Source organism: Bufo gargarizans, chromosome 3 (genome assembly GCF_014858855.1).
Source record: "Bufo gargarizans isolate SCDJY-AF-19 chromosome 3, ASM1485885v1, whole genome shotgun sequence".
NCBI lineage: Eukaryota > Metazoa > Chordata > Amphibia > Anura > Bufonidae > Bufo > Bufo gargarizans.
The window spans coordinates 194,372,133-194,396,637 of NC_058082.1; the positions used below are offsets into that span (position 1 = coordinate 194,372,133).

The 24,505-nt window shown below is 42.7% G+C and overlaps 1 protein-coding gene across 8 annotated transcripts in view; it reads left to right on the forward strand.

The window, feature by feature from the left end:
* Positions 1-24,505, forward strand: part of MCF2L (MCF.2 cell line derived transforming sequence like) — a 315,580-nt gene that overhangs the window by 212,445 nt on the left and 78,630 nt on the right. For all 8 annotated transcript variants that reach the window (XM_044284023.1, XM_044284027.1, XM_044284026.1 and 5 more), the window contains 2 exons: positions 868-951; positions 18,730-18,844. In XM_044284023.1, the coding sequence (XP_044139958.1) occupies positions 868-951; positions 18,730-18,844 (199 nt within the window). The remainder of the gene's footprint in view (positions 1-867; positions 952-18,729; positions 18,845-24,505) is intronic.

Below are 24,505 nucleotides of genomic sequence, written 5' to 3' on the forward strand. Positions count from 1 at the left end.
CAGTTTTAGTCCGGCTATTTCGCAGCATATATGCAGGGTTGCGGCCAGATCTCTCCCCGTCCCCTTTATAGTTAATGGGGCTGGCGGATATCTCCAGCAGGCGATAGAACTAGCCTTATAAGGCTACTTTCACACTTGCGTTCAGAGCGGATCCGTCTGAGACGGATCCGCTCATATAATGCAGACGATGGATCCGTTCAGAACGGATCCGCCTGCATTATATTGTAAAATAAATTCGAAGTGTGAAAGTAGCCGCAGACGGATCTGTCCAGACTTTACATTGAAAGTCAATGGGGGACGGATCCGTTTGAAATTTGCACCATATTGTGTCACCTTCAAACGGATCCGCCCCCATTGACTTCCATTGTAAGTCTGGACGGATCCGTTTGCCTCCGCACGGCCAGGCGGACACCTGAACGCTGCAAGCAGCGTTCAGGTGTCCGCCTGCTGAGTGGAGTGGAGCCCAAACGCTGCCAGACTGATGCATTCTGAGCGGATCCGCATCCACTCAGAATGCATTAGGGCTGCGTTCGGGGCCGCTTGTGAGAGCCTTCAAACGGAACTCACAAGCGGAGCCCCGAACGCAAATGTGAAAGTAGCCTAAGAGATAATATTAATAACAATTGCTATTTCATGGGGTTTTCAAGTAGTTACTTAAACAGACATGTCAGGTCCTCTGTAATGCAGAAATGATGGTTACATTGTGGTAAATGAGTACAGTTTTTGCACACTATGCTGTTATGTAGAAATACTTCTGGGGGATTTTCCCTGTACTGCTTCTTTAAAAAACTGTGAAATTAAGTCAAGTATTAGTTTTTAGATTTATTTTCTAAATGATTTAATTGCTGTTTTCTTGCTGTCTTCCAGATGACATCATGCATCAGGACACCTTCCCGATGTGTGCAGCTGATATTGAGGATCAGCTGCAGAAGCAGTTTGCATACCTGTCAGGTGAGAACAGCAATCCTGTTATGGCAGGTTTTATATCTATATATATATATAAGCAGAGAATCGGACAGCACTCCAAGACTTGAAAAAAGTAGAAATCTTTATTCACCCATGTGAAAAATAATTTGCGACGTTTCAGCTCACAATCGAGCCTTTCTCAAGCAATGAAACACAAGACTGTGCATGTCTTATACAGCTTTTTCAAAAATCAGACAACCAATGAATTTTACAAATCAAGACATGTGACTGGTGAACATGTGAAAGTAGTTCACCTCATTAGATCATGTGAACAATTACTTATGCAAAGTACCATACTTGCTGGATACACAGGGACGTGTCCATTAGTGTTGCATCCAAGCTTGTAACATTTAAATAATGTATACTACAAAGTGCATATGTGCATAAATAAAGTGCATGAAGATACAAAAGAATCAAATCATGTATTAATGTTTAAAATCATACACCACAGAGGCTGAGGGAAAACAGTGAAGGTCTGATCATGTTCGACAAAACCGCATGTTCATGTGAATACTGGCCAAAAAAGCCCTGTTTACTAATACTGTCAAAACCACAGCATGTCAAAGACAAACCTCAACCCACAGTGTGCGCTCGCAACTGCGCTCCAATATATCCTAGGCAGCCAGATATCAAACTACTGCCGTGTGGGGACTATTGCATACGCACAATGTGACATTATTAAAGGCATCGTCTTTGTAGCAAGGCGCTTGGCACTGTATATGCTTCACTGTCAGGACCAATCGGAGAGGGATCCAACCTCCCGGGTAGATCAACCCCTCCAAAATTATGGTCAGGTAAGGGGGACACCACATGCAAATGCAGTGCACCCCGAACCGTCCCATTATAACGGTCCATAGACAGTGTAATGGGGATCTCCCATATAAATCACTTGATAGCAGGAAATTGATTTTGACACATCGTGGATACAGTAACAGAAAAAATTCTATCCAGTTAAATTAATACACATAGAACATCGCGAGCTGTCGCATGTGTCCAGACTTCTATGTTCACTGTTTCCGCATCAGTCTGTGTGGTGTCTAAAAAACAAATAAGAGAAAATTACTCATATGCTTGTGAATCTTATCTAAATTCCATCATCACATCAGGGATCATGCCAGAAAGCATAAAGGGTGGGGTATCAGGCAAACAGTAATCTAGAGACATCCAGGATAGTACTCCACATTTAACCCTTTAGGTTTTAGGCTGTCTAAAGTGTATATCCACCACATTTCTTTGTTTTTCAATATTTTTATTCGATTACCCCCTCTCCTGGGGGGAGGTACATGATCTACAATCCAGCATGTTAATTCACGTTCTGAATGTTTCTGCTCAGAAAAATGCTTCGGTACTGGTAAATCATGTCGTTTTTGGCGAATTGAAAATCTATGGTTATTCAACCTGGTTTTCAAATCAGTGGAGGTTTCTCCCACATACAGAATTTTACATGGGCAGGTTAACACATAGATTACAAAATTAGAATTGCACGTCAAATGAAAATTAATAGGATAAGTTTTACCAGTGGCAGGATGTATAAAGCTGCGTCCCTTGCCTATGTATTTGCAATTTACGCAGCTTAAACATGGAAAGCTGCCCAATCCATATTTTGACAATTTCATTTGGCGTGCTCGCTGCTTTGAGCCACAATCTGCTCTAACCAATTGGTCTTTCAGACTGCTGGCTCTCCGGTATGAAAACAGGGGAGGCAGTCTGAATTCTTGGATATCACTGAAAGTATTACCCAGTATACTCCAGTGTTTTCTAATAATCTTGCTAATAGCTGCACTTTCCTCCGTATGAGTAGAGATAAAAGGAATCCGACGTTGGGGATTTTCCTTATCTTTCCTCACTAAGGTCAACTCTCTGTCCATCTCCAGAGCCTTATTTTTATGTGTCTGTAGCAACTTTGGCGGATAACCCCTGTTTTCAAACTTCCTTGACATATCCTCAAGGGCCTCCGTCAAATTGCTCTCCTCTGATGTTATTCTACGCACCCGCAAAAATTGCGAGTACGGTAAATGCCTAACCATATTTTTCGGGTGATTACTATCATATCTTAATATGGTGTTCTTGTCAGTAGGTTTAGTGTATAGTTTAGTAAGGAACTTTTCCCCAGACCAGACAACCGTGGTATCAAGGAACTGTACCTCAGTGTGTGAAAAAATCAAAGTGAATTGGAGATCACTATCAATGCTATTCAAATACATATGGAAGTCAATTAATTCCTTCTCAGTGCCAGTCCAAATGAGGAAGACGTCATCGATATAACGCCACCACCGCAGAACATGTCTGAAGTGGTGTGAAACATAGATGACGTCTTCCTCAAATTTTCGCATAAAAATATTTGCGAACGTTGGGGCCACATTCGACCCCATCGCCACTCCCCTTAATTGCTTATAAAAGGAATCTTGAAACAGAAAATAGTTCCAATGTAGAACAATGCGCAAAAGAGATAAAATGAAATGTATAGCTGATTCAGTCATTGAGGAGAGTGTCAACATACATTCAACAGCCGTTATGCCCAACGTGTGGTCAATTGAGGTGTAGAGAGAGACTACATCGAAAGATGCAAGAATATATGTCTGCTCTCTATCCACCTCAATTGCGTTGAGTTTACACAAAAAATCGGTCGTGTCTTGAATGTATGAGACCGCCCCTGTCGCAAAATTGCGAAGAATCTTGTCCAAAAAAATGGCAATGTTGCTGAATATTGACTCAGAGCCAGATACTATCGGCCGGCCAGGGGGATCAACCAGAGATTTGTGGACCTTGGGAAGCACATACATCACTGGTGTGACTGGATGTGTCACCACAAGGTACTCACAAAGATCCCGGTCGATCACCCCTGCCGCCAATGCATCAGTAAGACACTGTCCAATAATCCTGGCAATCTCAAATTTTGGGTCATAATTAATCAACAAATACACATTTGTGTCGGGGGGGTAGTCATCCTGGATAAACATAAATATATTGCGGAAATAGAACGTCAGCTTGGTGACACAAATGTGTATTTGTTGATTAATTATGACCCAAAATTTGAGATTGCCAGGATTATTGGACAGTGTCTTACTGATGCATTGGCGGCAGGGGTGATCGACCGGGATCTTTGTGAGTACCTTGTGGTGACACATCCAGTCACACCAGTGATGTATGTGCTTCCCAAGGTCCACAAATCTCTGGTTGATCCCCCTGGCCGGCCGATAGTATCTGGCTCTGAGTCAATATTCAGCAACATTGCCATTTTTTTGGACAAGATTCTTCGCAATTTTGCGACAGGGGCGGTCTCATACATTCAAGACACGACCGATTTTTTGTGTAAACTCAACGCAATTGAGGTGGATAGAGAGCAGACATATATTCTTGCATCTTTCGATGTAGTCTCTCTCTACACCTCAATTGACCACACGTTGGGCATAACGGCTGTTGAATGTATGTTGACACTCTCCTCAATGACTGAATCAGCTATACATTTCATTTTATCTCTTTTGCGCATTGTTCTACATTGGAACTATTTTCTGTTTCAAGATTCCTTTTATAAGCAATTAAGGGGAGTGGCGATGGGGTCGAATGTGGCCCCAACGTTCGCAAATATTTTTATGCGAAAATTTGAGGAAGACGTCATCTATGTTTCACACCACTTCAGACATGTTCTGCGGTGGTGGCGTTATATCGATGACGTCTTCCTCATTTGGACTGGCACTGAGAAGGAATTAATTGACTTCCATATGTATTTGAATAGCATTGATAGTGATCTCCAATTCACTTTGATTTTTTCACACACTGAGGTACAGTTCCTTGATACCACGGTTGTCTGGTCTGGGGAAAAGTTCCTTACTAAACTATACACTAAACCTACTGACAAGAACACCATATTAAGATATGATAGTAATCACCCGAAAAATATGGTTAGGCATTTACCGTACTCGCAATTTTTGCGGGTGCGTAGAATAACATCAGAGGAGAGCAATTTGACGGAGGCCCTTGAGGATATGTCAAGGAAGTTTGAAAACAGGGGTTATCCGCCAAAGTTGCTACAGACACATAAAAATAAGGCTCTGGAGATGGACAGAGAGTTGACCTTAGTGAGGAAAGATAAGGAAAATCCCCAACGTCGGATTCCTTTTATCTCTACTCATACGGAGGAAAGTGCAGCTATTAGCAAGATTATTAGAAAACACTGGAGTATACTGGGTAATACTTTCAGTGATATCCAAGAATTCAGACTGCCTCCCCTGTTTTCATACCGGAGAGCCAGCAGTCTGAAAGACCAATTGGTTAGAGCAGATTGTGGCTCAAAGCAGCGAGCACGCCAAATGAAATTGTCAAAATATGGATTGGGCAGCTTTCCATGTTTAAGCTGCGTAAATTGCAAATACATAGGCAAGGGACGCAGCTTTATACATCCTGCCACTGGTAAAACTTATCCTATTAATTTTCATTTGACGTGCAATTCTAATTTTGTAATCTATGTGTTAACCTGCCCATGTAAAATTCTGTATGTGGGAGAAACCTCCACTGATTTGAAAACCAGGTTGAATAACCATAGATTTTCAATTCGCCAAAAACGACATGATTTACCAGTACCGAAGCATTTTTCTGAGCAGAAACATTCAGAACGTGAATTAACATGCTGGATTGTAGATCATGTACCTCCCCCCAGGAGAGGGGGTAATCGAATAAAAATATTGAAAAACAAAGAAATGTGGTGGATATACACTTTAGACAGCCTAAAACCTAAAGGGTTAAATGTGGAGTACTATCCTGGATGTCTCTAGATTACTGTTTGCCTGATACCCCACCCTTTATGCTTTCTGGCATGATCCCTGATGTGATGATGGAATTTAGATAAGATTCACAAGCATATGAGTAATTTTCTCTTATTTGTTTTTTAGACACCACACAGACTGATGCGGAAACAGTGAACATAGAAGTCTGGACACATGCGACAGCTCGCGATGTTCTATGTGTATTAATTTAACTGGATAGAATTTTTTCTGTTACTGTATCCACGATGTGTCAAAATCAATTTCCTGCTATCAAGTGATTTATATGGGAGATCCCCATTACACTGTCTATGGACCGTTATAATGGGACGGTTCGGGGTGCACTGCATTTGCATGTGGTGTCCCCCTTACCTGACCATAATTTTGGAGGGGTTGATCTACCCGGGAGGTTGGATCCCTCTCCGATTGGTCCTGACAGTGAAGCATATACAGTGCCAAGCGCCTTGCTACAAAGACGATGCCTTTAATAATGTCACATTGTGCGTATGCAATAGTCCCCACACGGCAGTAGTTTGATATCTGGCTGCCTAGGATATATTGGAGCGCAGTTGCGAGCGCACACTGTGGGTTGAGGTTTGTCTTTGACATGCTGTGGTTTTGACAGTATTAGTAAACAGGGCTTTTTTGGCCAGTATTCACATGAACATGCGGTTTTGTCGAACATGATCAAACCTTCACTGTTTTCCCTCAGCCTCTGTGGTGTATGATTTTAAACATTAATACATGATTTGATTCTTTTGTATCTTCATGCACTTTATTTATGCACATATGCACTTTGTAGTATACATTATTTAAATGTTACAAGCTTGGATGCAACACTAATGGACACGTCCCTGTGTATCCAGCAAGTATGGTACTTTGCATAAGTAATTGTTCACATGATCTAATGAGGTGAACTATTTTCACATGTTTGCCAGTCACATGTCTTGATTTGTAAAATTCATTGGTTGTCTGATTTTTGAAAAAGCTGTATAAGACATGCACAGTCTTGTGTTTCATTGCTTGAGAAAGGCTCGATTGTGAGCTGAAACGTCGCAAATTATTTTTCACATGGGTGAATAAAGATTTCTACTTTTTTCAAGTCTTGGAGTGCTGTCCGATTCTCTGCTTATATTAGAAGGTGGAAAGCTCATTCCTTTGGACCCAGCACCTGAGCCAATAGCTGGTGCCGCCAAATCTCCTTTTCCGCTATATATATATATATATATATATATATATATATATATATATATTATTTTTTTACTCAACGAACGTGTGCACTCTGTGGTCGTGCTGCGGCCCGCAATACACGAACATAGTCCATGGGGCAGCCGCAGCAGATCGCGGACCCATTCACTTAAATGGGTCTGCGATCCGGCCGTTCCGCAAAAAGATAGCACATGTTCTATCTTTTTGCGGAACGGAAGTACGAGGCAAAACCCCACGGAAGCACTCCGTAGGGTTCCGTTCTGCATCTCTGGATTTGCGGACCCATTCAAGTGAATAGGTCTGCATCAGTGATGCGGAATGCCCACGGAACAGCACCCATGTATTGCAGATCTGCAAATGCAGTCCGCAATACTGCGACAGGAAGCACACGTTCGTGTGCAGGGGGCCTTACACTGAGAGCAACTAGGCAAGAGGAATACAGCAAAGTTCTGATAGTTCTACATTTCCAAGAAAACTAAAGTGGCATATTACTGACATTTCTACAGTAAATTATTGGATGTTTGGGCAGGTCTGTGTAAAAAATACTGTGCAAATTCCCAGTACAAAAATATATAGAATTTACCATGGCACCTATTCAATGACAAGTAGTCACTGGTACACAGACACATTCCATCAGTACAATGCAGATATCCACTTGTCATTGCCAACAGCCCGAGCTATAGCTAGACTTTCCTTCCCCCGGAGCAAAGGTTCAGTTTGCTGAACTAGCTGTTTCTCGAAACAATCTTGCCAAGGCAAAGTGGCTCCTCCTGTCCTATAGGCACTGTGCACCTGGGCCAAATACTTTGGTTGTCCCTCACTAGCTACACCCCTGAAAATGACACTCCACATGGCTGATCCTTGTGGCACTGACCTACAGCTGACATCACTGATGTCCAAAACATATATCCATCAAGACTAATTCCTATATAATCTGACAGATCTCCAGCACAGACCTATGGCCACTGCAGACCTGATCTCTGCAAGCCTACCAGGTCATTTTTCCTGCCAATCCAGCATGAAATCGTTTTTTATGCTGGATTAGTGGGATTTCCAGACCATTTCGTACTGGAATTAATCGAATTTTACCGTACTGGACCTTCTGTATAAACCCACCTAAAGAATTATTAGGAACACCTGTTCTATTTCTCATTAATGCGATTATCTAGTCAACCAATCACATGGCAGTTGCTTCAATGTAGGGTTGTGGTCCTGGTCAAGACAATCTCCTGAACTCCAAACTGAATGTCAGAATGGGAAAGAAAGGTGGGCTACAACAGCAGAAGACCCCACCGGGTACCACTCATCTCCACTACAAATAGGAAAAAGAGGCTACAATTTGCATGAGCTCACCAAAATTGGACTGTTGAAGACGGGAAAAATGTTGCCTGGTCTGATGAGTCTCGATTTCTGTTGAGACATTTAAATGGTAGAGTCCGAATTTGGCGTAAAGAGAATGAGAACATGTATCCATCATGCCTTGTTACCACTGTGCAGGCTGGTGGTGTAATGGTGTGGGGGATGTTTTCTGGGCACACTTTAGGCCCCTTAGTGCCAATTGGCCATCGTTTAAATGCCATGGGCTACCTGAGCATTGTTTCTGACCATGTCCATCCCTTCATGACCACCATGTACCCATCCTCTGATAGCTACTTCCAGCAGGATAATGCATCATGTCACAAAGCTCAAATCATTTCAAATTGGTTTCTTGAACATGACAATGAGTTCACTGTACTAAAATGGCCCCCACAGTCACCAGATCTCAACCCAATAGAGCATCTTTGGGATGTGGTGGAACGGGAGCTTCGTGCCCTGGATGTGCATCCCTCAAATCTCCATCAACTGCAAGATGCTATCCTATCAATATGGGCCAACATTTCAAAGAATGCTATCAGCACCTTGTTGAATCAATGCCACGTAGAATTAAGGCAGTTCTGAAGGCAAAAGGGGGTCCAACACCGTATTAGTATGGTGTTCCTAATAATTCTTTAGGTGAGTGTATAAGTACAGCAGTAGCTTTTCCTCTGGTCCATGCAAAAGCACTGTAGATTCTACCCTCTAGATCCTTTGGAAAATGCCAATGATTTCCCTTAAAGGCCACTTATGTATAAATATACTTTGGTGCTTCTCCTTCAAAGTCTTCAAAATTACTTTCCAGCATATTTTCCCTCAATCAGCAAATTTCTTGGGGACCTATCAGAAGTGATTGTTTAAACCTGGCCACCCCTTTAAGCCTGTAGCATCCCTTGTGTTTTCATTGTCTTTCTTGACTTGTCAAAATGAAGAGTCATAAAGAAATGCACTCCTAAACTTCATATAGAGGAACTGCATCTTCCAGGATGGTAGGGACTATTTTTTTGCTGCACATTATCTGTGAATACAGATTAATTCCAGCCCCAGAGGGTTTTTTTGTGCGGTGACCCACATACCAAATACATTTCTCCAAAGGACCACCTCTTTGAGAAGACCATCCCTCTTCTCCAGACCGGATTTTGAGTACCAGTATAAGTATATATATTGTATACTGTCTTCTTTGAGAAAACCATCTCCTTAGATGTCCACTTCTCAATGCAATTCTGGCTGGTCATCTCAATGAGGTTTCATAAAGAGTAAAAATACTCTTATCTTACTATACACTCTCTGTGTACAGTGTGTGTATGTGTATGTATATATATATATATATATATATATGTATATCTTAGCTGCTTCAGGTTTCCATTATTTAATGGAAATGTGTCTCTAAATTTTACACGCTGAAGCAGGATATGTGTCACTGTGTAACTAGGTTTGTCAACTTTACCCTTTTTACTCTGTGTTTTTGACAGACGGCTGACAGATCTAGGTGTGTACCCAAGTTGCAGTCAATTGGCTTTTTTCTTCTGGGCCTATTCCAATACACTAGTTCACATCATGATGTTTAAATAAGATTTATTTCTGTCTGTGTAATAAGCAGTTTATAGCTTGGGTGTAACGTGCCTTATGTATTTTTAATCATGTCACTAGAAGTCTTGTACACTTGCACTGTTAAGTAAAAGTATTATACTGTACAGCCCTATATAATAAGGCCATATGAAGTATGGTCCTCACAGTATGGTCTTTACCTTTCTAGTCATTTAAAATCTTACACAGCTCCTTAGAACTTAGGCTACTTTCACACTTTCGTCATTGTTTTCCGGTATTGAGATCCGGCAGAGTATCTCAATACTGGAAAAAAATGTTTCTGTTTAATCAAGTGAACAGAGCTTAGCCCCGCCCAGGCCAGTTGATACTAGTCGTGACGTCACTGGGCCAGCGGTAAACATTGAGAAGGCAGCGGCGCTGCTAGAGCGGAATGGAAAGAGATATGTTCAGGATGTCTTCTGTTCCATCAGCATTCTGCTGCAAGCTGGGGTTTTGTGTAAGCTCATAAAAATAGAAAAAAGCAGACCCGACACTGAAAACAATGTAAGTCAATGGTGACGGATCAGTTTTTTTAGAAGCCTAAAAAAACTGATCAGTCACCCGTTGACTTTCAATGTATTTAGTGACGGATCCGATTTTTTCCTGATGCGCAAAATCAGAATGGATCAGTTTAATTCCGATATTGAGCTCCTATGCCGGATCTTAATACTGGAATTAGCAACTCAAGTGTGAATGAGAGAGGACCTTATTTCTCAGTTTATTTCTTATTTCATATGACTTTGGCTGCAGCCTTTTTCTCCTTTAAAGGGGTTCTGCAGTTTGTTTTAACTGATGATCTATCCTCAGGATAGATCATCAGCATCTGACCGGCGGGGGTACGACACTCGGGACCCCTGCCGATCAGCTGTTTGAGAAGGCAGCGGTGCTCTAGGAGCGCTGCGGCCTTCTCACTGTTTACCGCTGGCCCAGTGACATCACGACTAATATCAACTGGCCTGGGCGGGGCTAAGCTCTGTTCACTTGACTTGTCGGACCCCCGCCGGTCAGAAGCTGATGATCTATCCTGAGGATAGATTATCAGTTAAAACAAACTGTAGAACCCCTTTAAGTTTATTTGATACAATTCCTCCTAGAGAGTCACTTGACGGCCAGGACAATGTTTACACATGGTAAGTTTTTTCCTATATTGATTTTCTTCAGCTTTCTCACACAGGAGAGTTGTTTGAGCTGCCTCTGTGTCCACAGGGCTGAAATAGAAAGCAAGGTGGTCACTGGTCAGTTTCTTTCTCTAACTAACAAAAAGCCAAAGCTAGATAAAAAAAAAATATAAAAAAAAAAGCTGCAGTTTGTTAGGAATTGGGAAATAGACTTCTACATTGGTAATTTTCATCTGTTAGTTTTGCAGATACAAGGGTTATTTTATCAGTCATTCAGTGCACCATGTCTAAGGCCTCATGCACAGGACAGTGCAGTATGTATTTTGCGGTCCGCAAAAAATACGGATGACATCCTTGTACATTTTAGTATTTTACGGAACGGAGCAGCTGGCCCCTGATAGACCAGTACTATCCTTGTCCGTATTGCGGACAATAATAGGACATGTTTTATTTTTTTACAGAACGGAAATACGGAAACTGAATGCACATGGAGTAACTTCCGTTTTTTTGCAAACTGGCCACAACCAGTTTTATTATCACTTTTACAGGCATCACAACATAGCCCATAAACATAAATCCTAGGCCGTCTGGTCACTGACTACACAGTAGTTTCCCCTCTCTATCGGGATCTGGATCTACCACCCAGCTCCCCAAAACACAAATCAGTGCTTACCCCACACAGTGTTAGAGGGTCCTGGCTCCCGCAGGCCTTGGTGCAGCCTGCTCCTTCCTCAGACTGGAAGCCCTGATTGAGGAGCCCAGCCCACCGCTTCTTATAATTGCAGACCAGCTTTTTGCCCATTTATCTTTAGCAATGAGCTCCAAATCTTTCAGGTTGGAGGGTCTTCTTGCTATTACCCTGATCTTTAGCTCCCTCCACAGATTCTCAATTGGATTCAAGTCTGGACTCTGGCTGGGCCAATCCAAAACGTTAATGTTGTTGTCTGCTAACCATTTCTTCACCTCTTTTGCTGTGTGTTTTGGGTCATTGTCATGCTGAAATGTCCACTGGTGTCCAAGGCCAAGTTTCTCTGCAGACTGCCTGATGTTGTCGTTGAGAATCTTCATGTATTGCTCTTTTTTCATGGTGCCGTTTACTGTGATTAGGTTCCCTGATCCATTGACTGAAAAACACCCCCAAAGCATTAGGTTCCCCCCACCATGTTTGACAGTGGGGATGGTGTTCTTTTGGGTGAAGGCTTCTCCTTTTTTTACGCCAAATGAAGGAAACATCATTGTGACCAAACATTTCAATTTTTGTTTCATCTGACCATAACACAGAGGACCAGAAGTCGTCTTCTTTGTCAGGATGAGCTTTTGCAAAGGCCAAGCAAGCTTTTGTGTGCCTTATCTGGAGAAGTGGAACCCAGCAGTGTGCAGTGTCCGTTGGATTGTCTGCCTTCAGACATTGTCACCAGCAGAGCCCAGATTCACCAGGATAGCCATGGTGGTGATCCTTGGATTCTTTTTCACCTCTCTAACTATCCTCCTGGCCAGCACAGGTGTCACTTTTGGCTTCCGACCACGTCCTCTGAGATTTTCCACAGTGTGGAACATCTTGTATTTTTTTGCTCAAATGTAAATAAAAGCTGAGAAATGTTTTTTGTATTACATTTTCAATGATTGTGACAAAATGGAAAGAAAATAAACAGCAAAACAATAAATGCATATTTAAAAATATCCCATTCTGATGGAAGTGTCCCTTAACCCCTTAGGGACCCATGACGTACCGGTACGGCATGTTTCCCGAGTCCTTAAGGACCCATGACGTACCGGTACGTCATGAGTTTAAATTGAGATTGTGGCGCCCCAGGGGTTAATCCGCACAGGATGCCGGCGGAAATCATTCAGCCGGCATCCTGTCACAACGCCTGGGGGGGTCATGTGACCCCCCCGTATCGGCGATCGCAGCAAACCGCAGGTCAATTCAGACCTGCGGTTTGTTGCTATTTCTGCTGTTTCTGATCGCCGCGGTCAGGGACCGCGGCGATCAGAAACTTTAGTGTGGCACAAATCTATAGTGATCACCCTCCCTGCACCCCTGCATGATTTTAGCCTGGTGGGAGGTGCAGGGGGGGTGTTGCGGGCGGTGTGGGCGGTGCGGGAGGCGGGCGGTGCGGCAAGCGGGATCGCGATCCCCCGCCCGCCTCCCGCCGAATAATCGTTGGCTTCTAGTGGGTATACCAGGGTGCGAGCACATTGCTGGCACCCTGGTATAAACGGCTGACATCTGTGAATGGATGTCAGCCGTTTAACCCTTTCCATACAGCGGTCCGTACGGACCGCTGTATGGAAAGAGTTAACAGTAAGATGCAGCTCCCTCCCTCTCCCATCGGGGGGCTGCTGTGCCTTTGCAGCCCCCCGATGGGAGAGGGAGAGAGCCCCCAGACAGCCCCCCGAAGCCCCAGTCCTTACCCTTCCCCGTCTGCGAAGTTGTGGCAGACTGGGAAGGTTCCCATGGCAACAGGACGCCTGCTCAGGCGTCCTGCTGTCAATGGTGCTGAACAGATCTGTGCTGAAAGCATAGATCTGTTCAGTGTAAGTAAAATACAGTACAGAAACATATATAGGTTCTGTACTGTATTATGCAGACACCAGACCCACTGGATCTTCAAGAACCAAGTGGGTCTGGGTCAAAAAAAAAGTAAGAAAAAGTGAAAAAAAAGTGAAAATCAAAAAACACATTTATCACTAATTAAAAATGAAAAAAATAAAATTCCCTACACATGTTTGGTATCGCCGCGTCCGTAACGACCTGATCTATAAAACGGTCATGTTACTTTCCCCGCACGGTGAACGCCATAAAAATAAAAAAATAAAAACTATGAGAAAATTTAAATTTTGCCCACCTTACTTCCCAAAAAAGGTAATAAAAGTGATCAAAAAAGTCGCATGTACGCCAAAATAGTGCCAATCAAACCGGCATCTCATCCCGCAAAAAATGAGACCCTACCCAAGATTATCGCCCAAAAACTGAAAAAACTATGGCTCTTAGACTATGGAAACACTAAAACATCATTTTCTTTGTTTCAAAAATTAAATCATTGTGTAAAACTTACATAAATAAAAAAAAGTATACATATTAGGTATCTCCGCGTCCGTATCGACCGGCTCTATAAAAATATCACATGAGTTAACCCCTCAGATGACCACCGTAAAAAAATAAAAACGGTTTAAAAAAAGCAATTTTTTGTCATCTTACGTCACAAAAAGTGCAATAGCAAGCGATCAAAAAGTCATATGCACCCCAAAATAGTGCCAATAAGACAGCCATCTCATCCCGCAAAAAATGAGACCCTACATAAGATAATCGCCCAAAAACTGAAAAAACTATGGCTCTTAGACTATGGAGAAACTAAAACTTTTTTTGTTTTAACAATGAAATCATTGTGTAAAACTTACATAAATAAAAAAAAAGTATACATATTAGGTATCGCCGCGTCCGTGAGAACCTGCTCTATAAAATTACCACATGATCTAACCTTTCAGATGAATGTTGTAAATAACAAAAAAAAAAAACGGTGCCAAAAAAGCTATTTCTTGTTACCTTGCCGCACAAAAAGTGTAATATAGAGCAACCAAAAATCATATGTACCCTAAACTAGTACCAAGAAAACTGCCACCTTATCCCGTAGTTTCTAAAATGGGGTCACTTTTTTGGAGTTTCTACTCTAGGGGTGCATCAGGGGGGCTTCAAATGGGACATGGTGTCAATAAAACCAGTCCAGCAAAATCTGCCTTCCAAAAACCGTATGGCATTCCTTTCCTTCTGCGCCCTGCCGTGTGCCCGTACAGCAGTTTACGACCACATATGGGGTGTTTCTGTAAACTACAGAATCAGGGCCATAAATAATGAGTTTTGTTTGGCTGTTAACCCTTGCTATGTTACTTGAAAAAATATATTAAAATGGAAAATCTGCCAAAAAAGTGAAATTTTGAAATTGTATCTCTATTTTCCATTATATCTTGTGCAACACCTAAAGGGTTAACAAAGTTTTTAAAATCAGTTTTGAATACCTTGAGGGGTGTAGTTTCTTAGATGGGGTCACTTTTATGGAGTTTCTACTCTAGGGGTGCATCAGGGGGCTTCAAATGGGACATGGTGTCAAAAAACCAGTCCAGCAAAATTTGGCTTCCAAAAACCAAACGGCACACCTTTCACTCTACGCCCCGCTGTGTGGCCGTACAGTAGTTTACGGCCACATATGGGGTGTTTCTGTAAACGGCAGAGTCAGGGCAATAAAGATACAGTCTTGTTTGGCTGTTAACCCTTGCTTTGTTAGTGGAAAAAATGGGTTAAAATGGAAAATTAGGCAAAAAAATGAAATTCTCAAATTTCATCCCCATTTGCCAATAACTCTTGTGCAACACCTAAAGGGTTAACAAAGTTTGTAAAATCAGTTTTGAATACCTTGAGGGGTGTAGTTTATAGAATGGGGTCATTTTTGGGTGGTTTCTATTATGTAAGCCTCGCAAAGTGACTTCAGAGCTGTAGTGGTCCCTAAAAATTGGGTTTTTGTAAATTTCAGAAAAATTTCAATATTTGCTTCTAAAGTTCTAAACCTTGTAACATCCCCAAAAAATAAAATATCATTCCCAAAATAATTCCAACCTGAAGTAGACATATGGGGAATGTAAAGTCATCACAATTTTTGGGGGTATTACTATGTATTACAGAAGTAGAGAAACTGAAACTTTGAAATTTGCAAATTTTTCCACATTTTTTGTAAATTAGGTATTTTTTTATGCAAAAAAAATATTTTTTTTGACTTCATTTTACCAGTGTCATGAAGTACAATATGTGACGAAAAAACAATCTCAGAATGGCCTGGATAAGTCAAAGTGTTTTAAAGTTATGAGCACTTAAAGGGACACTGGTCAGATTTGCAAAAAATGGCCAAGTCCTTAAGGTGAAATAGGGCTGAGTCCTTAAGGGGTTAAAGGCTATATGTACCTTCGGGGACAATTTTTTTTATGATTGCATTCTACTCATTTTGGGCTAGAAATATATATTTTTCAATTAGTCTTTATAAAAAATATTAGGCTGTTTTGTCACAAAAGGTGAACTGTTTTTCTAGCTGTGTGACTGGTACTCTAATTTTCACTTTGTGCCATCTCATCTAATAACCCTTATCTCTAAATTGCCAAAAGGTAATAAACACTTAATTAAGCCACATTCTTAACAGTAAGATAAGGATTGAACTTTAATGAGTTTTTAGAAAATCTGAGATATGGAGCCCATCAACTCCCCGCCTGAAGGATTAGAGAGAAAATACAGATCCTGCTAGTAGATAAACTCAAAGCTGTGCAGGGAAAACTGCTCATCATTTTTAATAAAGACTAATTGATAAAATAATTTTTAGCTCAAAATGAGTACAATGCAATGAAACACGGCTGGCACCTGACGTATTCCAATCACTATAATGTTGTCCATCAGGTGTCCAGCATGAATATCGGCAGATGTGAATCTAGCCTAAGCATTACAGTTGTTTTTGCCACATTTTAATCCATAGTTTTCACTTGCAAAAAGCTAAAATTGACAATCGTATTTTAAGATTTTATGAGCTTTTCTGTCTGTTCTCATGTGTTTGTTCTCATGTGCAGAGAGACCCTGTCTTATCTTGAAGAATCTGATTATAGAGGGAATAATTCTTAAAAATGCCTTGATTTTATGCATAAGGAAAATTTTCATATTTTCTTTTAATAAAATGCGCTCTGCTGCTCCATTCATCTCTACGGTAAATTCCAAGATAAGTAAGTACAGCTCTCCTCCATTTCTGGAACTCCCATTGAGATGAATGGAGTGGCGATATGCATGCTGACCTTCCGCTTCTTTTTTTTCTGGGGGTACGGGGTCCCCATTCTTGTGATCGGTGAGATTCCAGGGATAGGACCCCCACCGATTTAATAGTTATCCGTTATGCTGTGGATAGGGAATAACTTGTCACAGCTGGCAAGTTGATTTCATGCATGTTATATGAAATGCTATGCTGAGGACTGTCAATAAGCTTCATATTGATGTATTATATGACATTTGGTTTGGATAGGAATAGGATCCAACCCACTCATAGCAAACTGTGAGGAAAGTGTGTTGATTTATAACAGTAAGGCTAAATGCACACAATCAGGATTGTGTGCGGATTTTAAGCGCAGAAAATCCGCACAGTAGGTCATGTACATTGTATTTTATGAGAATTTGAAATTCTCAATGCACACGATGCAGATTTTTTTCCCGCACAAATTTTGACCTGCGGTGCGGATTTTAGAATCCGCAGCATGTCAATTTATTTCATTTTTCCTGACCGGATTTTCTTCATTCACTTAGTAAAATCCGCATGCGGAAGATCCGCACATAATGTGCACGCAAATCCGCATGCAAATCTGCACCAATTGATGCAGATTTACCGCACAGATTTGCCTGCGAATACCTGCGGATTTCAGTGCAGATTCTCCGCACATGAATCCTGACCGTGTGCATGTACCCTAAAGGCACAACTTTAAAAGGGTATTCCCAACTGGCATATACCTGTATATCAAAAAGAATTGCCATAAATGTGATAGGCGTAGGTCCTACCTCTGGGACCTGCACCTATTGAACATTTATAGCATATTCCATACCCTTTTAGGCTGGTTTCACACAGGCGTTGCGGATTGGGGCCGGATGCGTTCAGTGAAACTCGCACTATTTTGCAAGCAAGTTCAGTCAGTTTTGTCTGCGATTGCGTTTAGTTGTTCAGTTTTTTTCCGCGCGGGTGCAATGCGATTTGATGCGTTTTTCACGCGCGTGATAAAAAACTGAATGTTTACAAACATCATCTCTTAGCAACCATCAGTGAAAAACGCATCGCACCCGCACTTGCTTGCGGATGCAATGCGTTATTCACGCAGCCCCATTCACTTCTATGGAACCAGGGCTGCGTGAAAAACGCAGAATATAGAACATGCTGCGATTTTCACGCAACGCAGAACTGATGCGTGAAAAACAATGCTCATGTACACAGACCCATTGAAATGAATGGGTCAGGATTCAGTGCGGGTGCAATGCGTTCACGTCACGCATTGCACCCGCGCGGAAATCACGCTCGTGTGAAAGGGACCTTAATGTTCTCTTTACATTCCATGTCAGCCCATTATTCTTCACTGCATGTGGATGGCTATATAACAGTATCTTCTGTGCAGTCCTGAAGTGCCCTCTAGTGTCTAGAAGTAACAATATTGTAAGGATTTTATACTGAGCACTTTTCTCTCTTGAGAATCCAGTAATAGTTGTATTGTAATACTTAGTATTACATATGATACAGGAAATACTATTTTTCTTGGAACATATAGAATTAGATTTTGTTACGAAAAGTTCACACTAGGGTTAGGAGATCCAGCAGCCTGTTCCAGCATTAATGCCGTCTGTCAGCCAGACGAAAAACACTTTGGTATTTGTCCGGACGAAACCTGGCATTTATGACGGAAAGTGGCGGGATCCCATTATAGTCAATGGGGATCTGGTGATTCCCAGTATTATCCAGCTATGCCAGATAAGGTGAGCTCAGGCAGGATGTTCCTCTGCAGGAACAGCCTAATGGATTTCAAAGGCTGGTGTGAACGTACCTTCAGATAGATGGCGTGTTAATTATTTTACAAATGGTTGGGATGTTCCTCTATATCTGAGCTCCAGGATATTGAACACAGAATGTCTGCATTGTGGCAGCTCATGTTAATCACAAAATGCATTTTTGTTTTAGGTGGAAGGGGAGAAAATGGCTGTCCTGTCATAACATTTCCGGAATACCCAGCCTTCAGTGAGATCCCAGAGACTGAGTTCCAGAATGTTCTGACGTATCTAACCAGCGTTCCCAGGTATGATGGAAGTGCACCCTAGTCAGATATCTACTGGGATATAATGATAGAACTAAGCATGGTAGATATGCATTCAGATTATGATGAGTTCTGTACACGGGGCAGGTGAGTGCAGTGACTATATGGTTACTTTTCGCGCAGGTGATTTGGCTGGGGGTGGGGCCGCTGAACATCAGAAAACAAATGCATTGTGTACAAATGATAAAAAGCCAAACCAGAACAAATACTGTACAGCAGCTTATTGACTTCACAGTCATGTAGCACTACACCATACCTTTTCTTGGGATCCTGATCTCAAGACTGTTCTTCTCGTGATTAATATTTACAGGGTAAGGCCATTGTGTGCATCCGTGGCCGTTGTGCCGTTTTCATTTTTTTTTTTCGCGGACCCATTGACTTTCAATGGGTCCATGGAAAAATCGGAAAATGAACCGTTTTGCAGCTGCATCCATGATCCGTGTTTCCTGTCCGTCAAAAAAATAGGACCTGTCCTATTTTTTTGACGGACAGCGGACCTATTCAAGTCAATGGGACCGTGAAAAAACACGGATGCATACAAGATTGGCATCCGTGATCCGTGGCCGTAGGCTGCTTTTGCACAGACGGAACCGCAGATCCGTCTGCATAAAAGCTTTTTCAGAGCTGAGTTTTCACTTCGTGAAAACTCAGATCCGACAGTATATTCTAACACAGAGGCGTTCCCATAGTGATGGGGACGCTTCAGGTTAGAATATACTAAAAGAACTGTGTACATGACTGCCCCCTCCCCCCCCCTGTATTTAACACATTGGTGGCCAGTGCGGCCGGCCCCCCCCTCCCTCCCCTGTAGTTAACTCATTGGTGACCAGTGCGGCCGGCCCCCCTCCCTCCCCTGTAGTTAACTCATTGGTGGCCAGTGGCCCCCCCTCCCTCCCCCTCCTAATTAAAATCTACCCCCCTATCATTGGTGGCAGCGGAGAGTACCGATCGGAGTCCCAGTTTAATCGCTGGGGCTTCGATCGGTAACCATGGCAACCAGGGCGCTACTGCAGTCCCGGTTGCCATGGTTACTTAGCAATTTGTAGAAGCATTATACTTACCTGCGAGCTGCGATGTCTGTGACCGGCTGGGAGCTCCTCCTACTGGTAAGTGACAGGTCTGTGCAGCGCATTGCTTAATGATCTGTCACTTACCAGTAGGAGGAGCTCCCAGCCGGTCACAGACATCGCAGCTCGCAGGTAAGTATAATACTTCTACAAATTGCTAAGTAACCACGGCAACCAGGACTGCAGTAGCGTCCTGGTTGCCATGGTTACCGATCGGAGCCCCAGCGATTAAACTGGGACTCCGATCGGTACTCTCCGCTGCCACCAATGATAGGGGGGGAGATTTTAATTAGGAGGGGGAGGGAGGGGGGACCGACCTCACTGGTCACAAATGAGTTAACTACAGGGGAGGGAGGGGGGCCGGCCGCACTGGCCACCAATGAGTTAACTACAGGGGAGGGAGGGGGGGCCGGCCGCACTGGCCACCAATGTGTTAACTACAGGGGAGGGAGGGGGGTCTGCCCCCTGCTGCCTGGCAGCACCTGCCAGGCAGCAGGGGGCAGTCATGTACACAGTTCTTTTAGTATATTCTAACCTGAAGCGTCCCCATCACCATGGGAAAGCCTCTGTGTTAGAATATACTGTCGGATCTGAGTTTCACGATCTAACTCATATCCGACAGTATATTCTAACATAGAGGCGTTCCCATGGTGATGGGGACGGCTCAAGTTAAAATATACCATCGGATTGGAGAAAACTCTGATCCGATGGTATAAAAGGGACTCCTGACTTTACATTGAAAGTCAATGGGGGACGGATCCGTTTGCAATTGCACCATATTGTGTCAACGTCAAATGGATCTGTCCCCATTGACTTGCATTGTAATTCAGGACGGATCCGTTTGGCTCCGCACGGCCAGGCGGACACCAAAACAACTTTTTTTCCATGTCCGTGGATCCTCCAAAAAATCAAGGAAGACCCACGGACTAAAAAACGGTCACGGATCACGGACCTACAGACCCCGTTTTTGCGGACCTTAAAAAAAAAAAACGGTTGTGTGCATGAGGCCTTAACTGTCATATATTTTTTTTTGCTAGTTTATCAGCACTAGGCATGTATACCTGAGTTAGTCTGTCAATAATTGTCAAAAGATCAGTAATACATTAATGTCTCCTGTCATTTTCCACTGCTTACTTAAAAGACCATTGCTATGGCTTGTCTGTCTTTCTTTTAGTCTAAATAGAAGACAGAGGGGCGGTCCTTCACAATGCATGCCTGCATTAGGCTTCAGAGTGAGGAAGCGTGTCTCTTAGTAATCCAATCTGATTGGCTGGCAGGTAGCTGCTGGCTAGAGAAAGTGTGTATGGGAAATGAGGGAAAACAGTTTTAGCCTCAGAGAACTGCCATCTTGAGAAGGTCCTCATATTCTAAATGTTTAAACAGTCATAACTAAGGGAAAAACTCAAGGAAAACAGTGGTATGTGAAGAAACTAAAGATTGTTTTGTGCATAATGCTTCTGCAGCAGTAACATATGTTAAATTTATTTTTTTATGAAAACATGACAGTTACCCTTTAAAGGAGAGAATGGTGACTTTCAGTAGTGCATGGTCACCTGCACATCTTTTATGGGGTTAAAGTCCTTGCACAGTCTGATGACAGATCACTACTATTACTCTGCTGAATTTTGCTTGCAATATGTGGTAATGAAGAATCACTACAATCGCCAATGTTGTGGCTGCAACACACAGATGATTTTTAATTCGAAGTTAAGTTGGCGTTGGACATGAACCTGGCAACCACTAGAGGAAATTATCTCCAGGCTCATGAGACATGGGCCAAAGTAGTGCATGTCCTGAGTACCGAGGGACCATGCAGCACAAATACAAAATACAGCCATCTGAATCAGGCCATAGGCTGCACTTTCTATATAATAATTTAGAAAATACGCATTGACCCTGTGAAATTGCAGGGGTAGAAGGATATGAGAAATGTGTATAAGTCCTTATGCACACAACCGTTTTTTACGGGTCCGCATCTGAGCCACAGTTTTTGCGGCTCGGGTGCTGACCCATTCACTTCAATGGGGCTGCAATAGATGCATCCATTGCACCGTTTTGTGGCCCCGCAAAAAAAAATATAGCATGTCCTATTCTTGTCCATTTTGCGGACAAGAATAGGCATGTCTACAATGGGACGCCCGTTCCGCAAATTGCAGAAGGCACACCGGCGGCTTGCGTTTTTTGCGGACCGCAAAAAAAGGCACGATCGTGTGCATGAGGGCTAATAAATAAGAATTTGTGGGGAAGGGTAAGTAAGAGGAAGTTAAATGACTGGTAAGGGGGACAGACCTCATAGAAAGGATGTTGGTGTCCCTTTAGTGGTATACGTGGCACCCGAAGGCAGAAGGAATTATGCAGAATCAGATGTGATGGGAACATCAGATTTTACTGTTCACACTAGAGAGTTCTTACTAGACGCCACAGACTGAATTATTACAGTGTCATAATGGGGCAACAGGGATTTGGTTACAGACTATAAACGAGGGCACAGTCTTAGCAAAAGGCAACAGGTTAAATGTGAACACTGTCTTATGAAGTGGCAACAGGCAGTTTACACAGTAAATTCTCTGAAGCCTCTGGTGCCAGGACCTGCTGCTATCACATTTATGGTATATCTGGTGGATATCCCATAAGTACCTAGATGGGACTATCCCTTTAAGTGCAGGGAGATGTAATAATGTGCATAAACATAACATTTGCAGTGCTGGCGTGTCCTCAGCAGCAGTCGCTAAACAGTTCAACTTGGCAACCGAACTCTTACAAAGAATACAGTGTTGTCTTGTAAAATGGGCAAGGCTATTTTCAACCCTCTTACATGTTGAATGTCAAGAACCAATGGTGTTAGGATGTATTCTAAAATCCAGGGATGTAGCTAAAGGCTCATGGGCACTGGTGCAAGAGTGCCACTTGGGCCCCCTTCCCTCAGTGCTTTGTGTCAAGGGGCAGGGGCGTCTTTCAGCTGCCTGAAGCAGAAATTGAAATGTCACCCCCCCCATGCTAAATTCTCAACCTAACCCCTTTCCTCCAGCCCTACTCTTAAAGACATACTTGGAAAACATTACATACAGCTCTACAAAATATACAGGGTAAGGCCTCATGCACACGGCCGTTGTTTTGGTCCGCATCTGCGGCTCTGATGCGGACCCATTCACTTCAATTCACTCCGTGTGCTGTCCGCACCTATCGCTCCGTTCCGTGGCCCCGCACAAAAAAAATAACATGTCCTATTCTTGTCCACGCTTTGGGACAAGAATAGGCATTTATATTAAAGGCTGTCCTTGTTGTTCCGCAAATCCGTAGATGCAGTGCGGAACGTAAGCATGGAACCCCACGGAAGCACTACTGAGTGGGGTTCTGTTCCGTGCTTCCGTTTTGCAAAAAAATATAACTTTTTCAGTCTTTTTGCGGAACGGACTGATTGCGGACCCCTTTCAAGTGAATGGGTCCGCAATCCGCATGTGACTGCCCCGCAGTAGGTGCCCGTGCCACAATTTGCAGTCCGCAGCATGGACACGGCCAGCAGACGGTCATGTGCAAGAGGCCTTAATCATATTCCCAGTCCCCCAGTAGTAATAATTCTCTTTATAGTATGTGCCAGTAGAGAAAATTCCCCCTTATAATATGCACCAGTAAAAATTTTTATCCCTTTACCATGTGCACTAGTACAAAAAATACCCCCTTATAATGTGCGCCAGTACAAAAATACCCCCTTATAATGTATGCCATTGCAAAAATTCCCCCTTATAATGCACGCCAGTACTAAAAACCCCTTCTAATGTGTGTCAGTACAAAAAATACCACCTTATAACGTGCTCCAGCAAAAAAATACCTCCTTATATTGTGTGACAGTACAAAAATACCCCCCTATAATGTATGACTTTACTAAAATTCCCCCTTATAATGCGCACCAGTACAAAAAATACCCCCTTACAATGCGTGCCAGTACAAAAATACCCCATTACAATGTGCGCCAGTACAAAAAATACGCCCTTATAATGTCCGCCAGAAAAAAAAACTTATAATATTCCACAATACAAAAATGCCCCCTTGGGTGCCAGTACAAATGTCCTTTTATAATGCGTGCCAGAGCAAAAAATACCCCTTTATAATGCATGCCAGTGAAAAAAATACCCCCTTATAATGGATGCCAGTGCAAAAATGTCCCCCTTCTGTGTGCCAGTACAAAAAAAAAGTCCCCTCTTAGTGCCCCAGTAGAACCAGTATCGCCCATAATCTGAGCCAGTACAAAGACATGCCCTCTTATGTGTGTCACTACAAAATACCCCTATTTAGTGCCCCCATAGTGCTGCTCCCCTCACTCCCCATGGTGTCCCAACATCATGGTGCCAAGTGAAAAATAATAAACACAAATACTTAACTCCGTGTGGCTGTCAGCAGTGCGGTGCAGTATCATTACATGAAATCATTACATTTTCCACATCTTAAACCGCAGAAAAAATCTGCATTAACTACACATGGATTTTGCCAGGATTTTAATGGTGCATGGTGCAAATCTGAAGCATAAATTGCTTGGGTTTAAAATCTGCATTGCATGTCAATTTCCACACGGATTCTG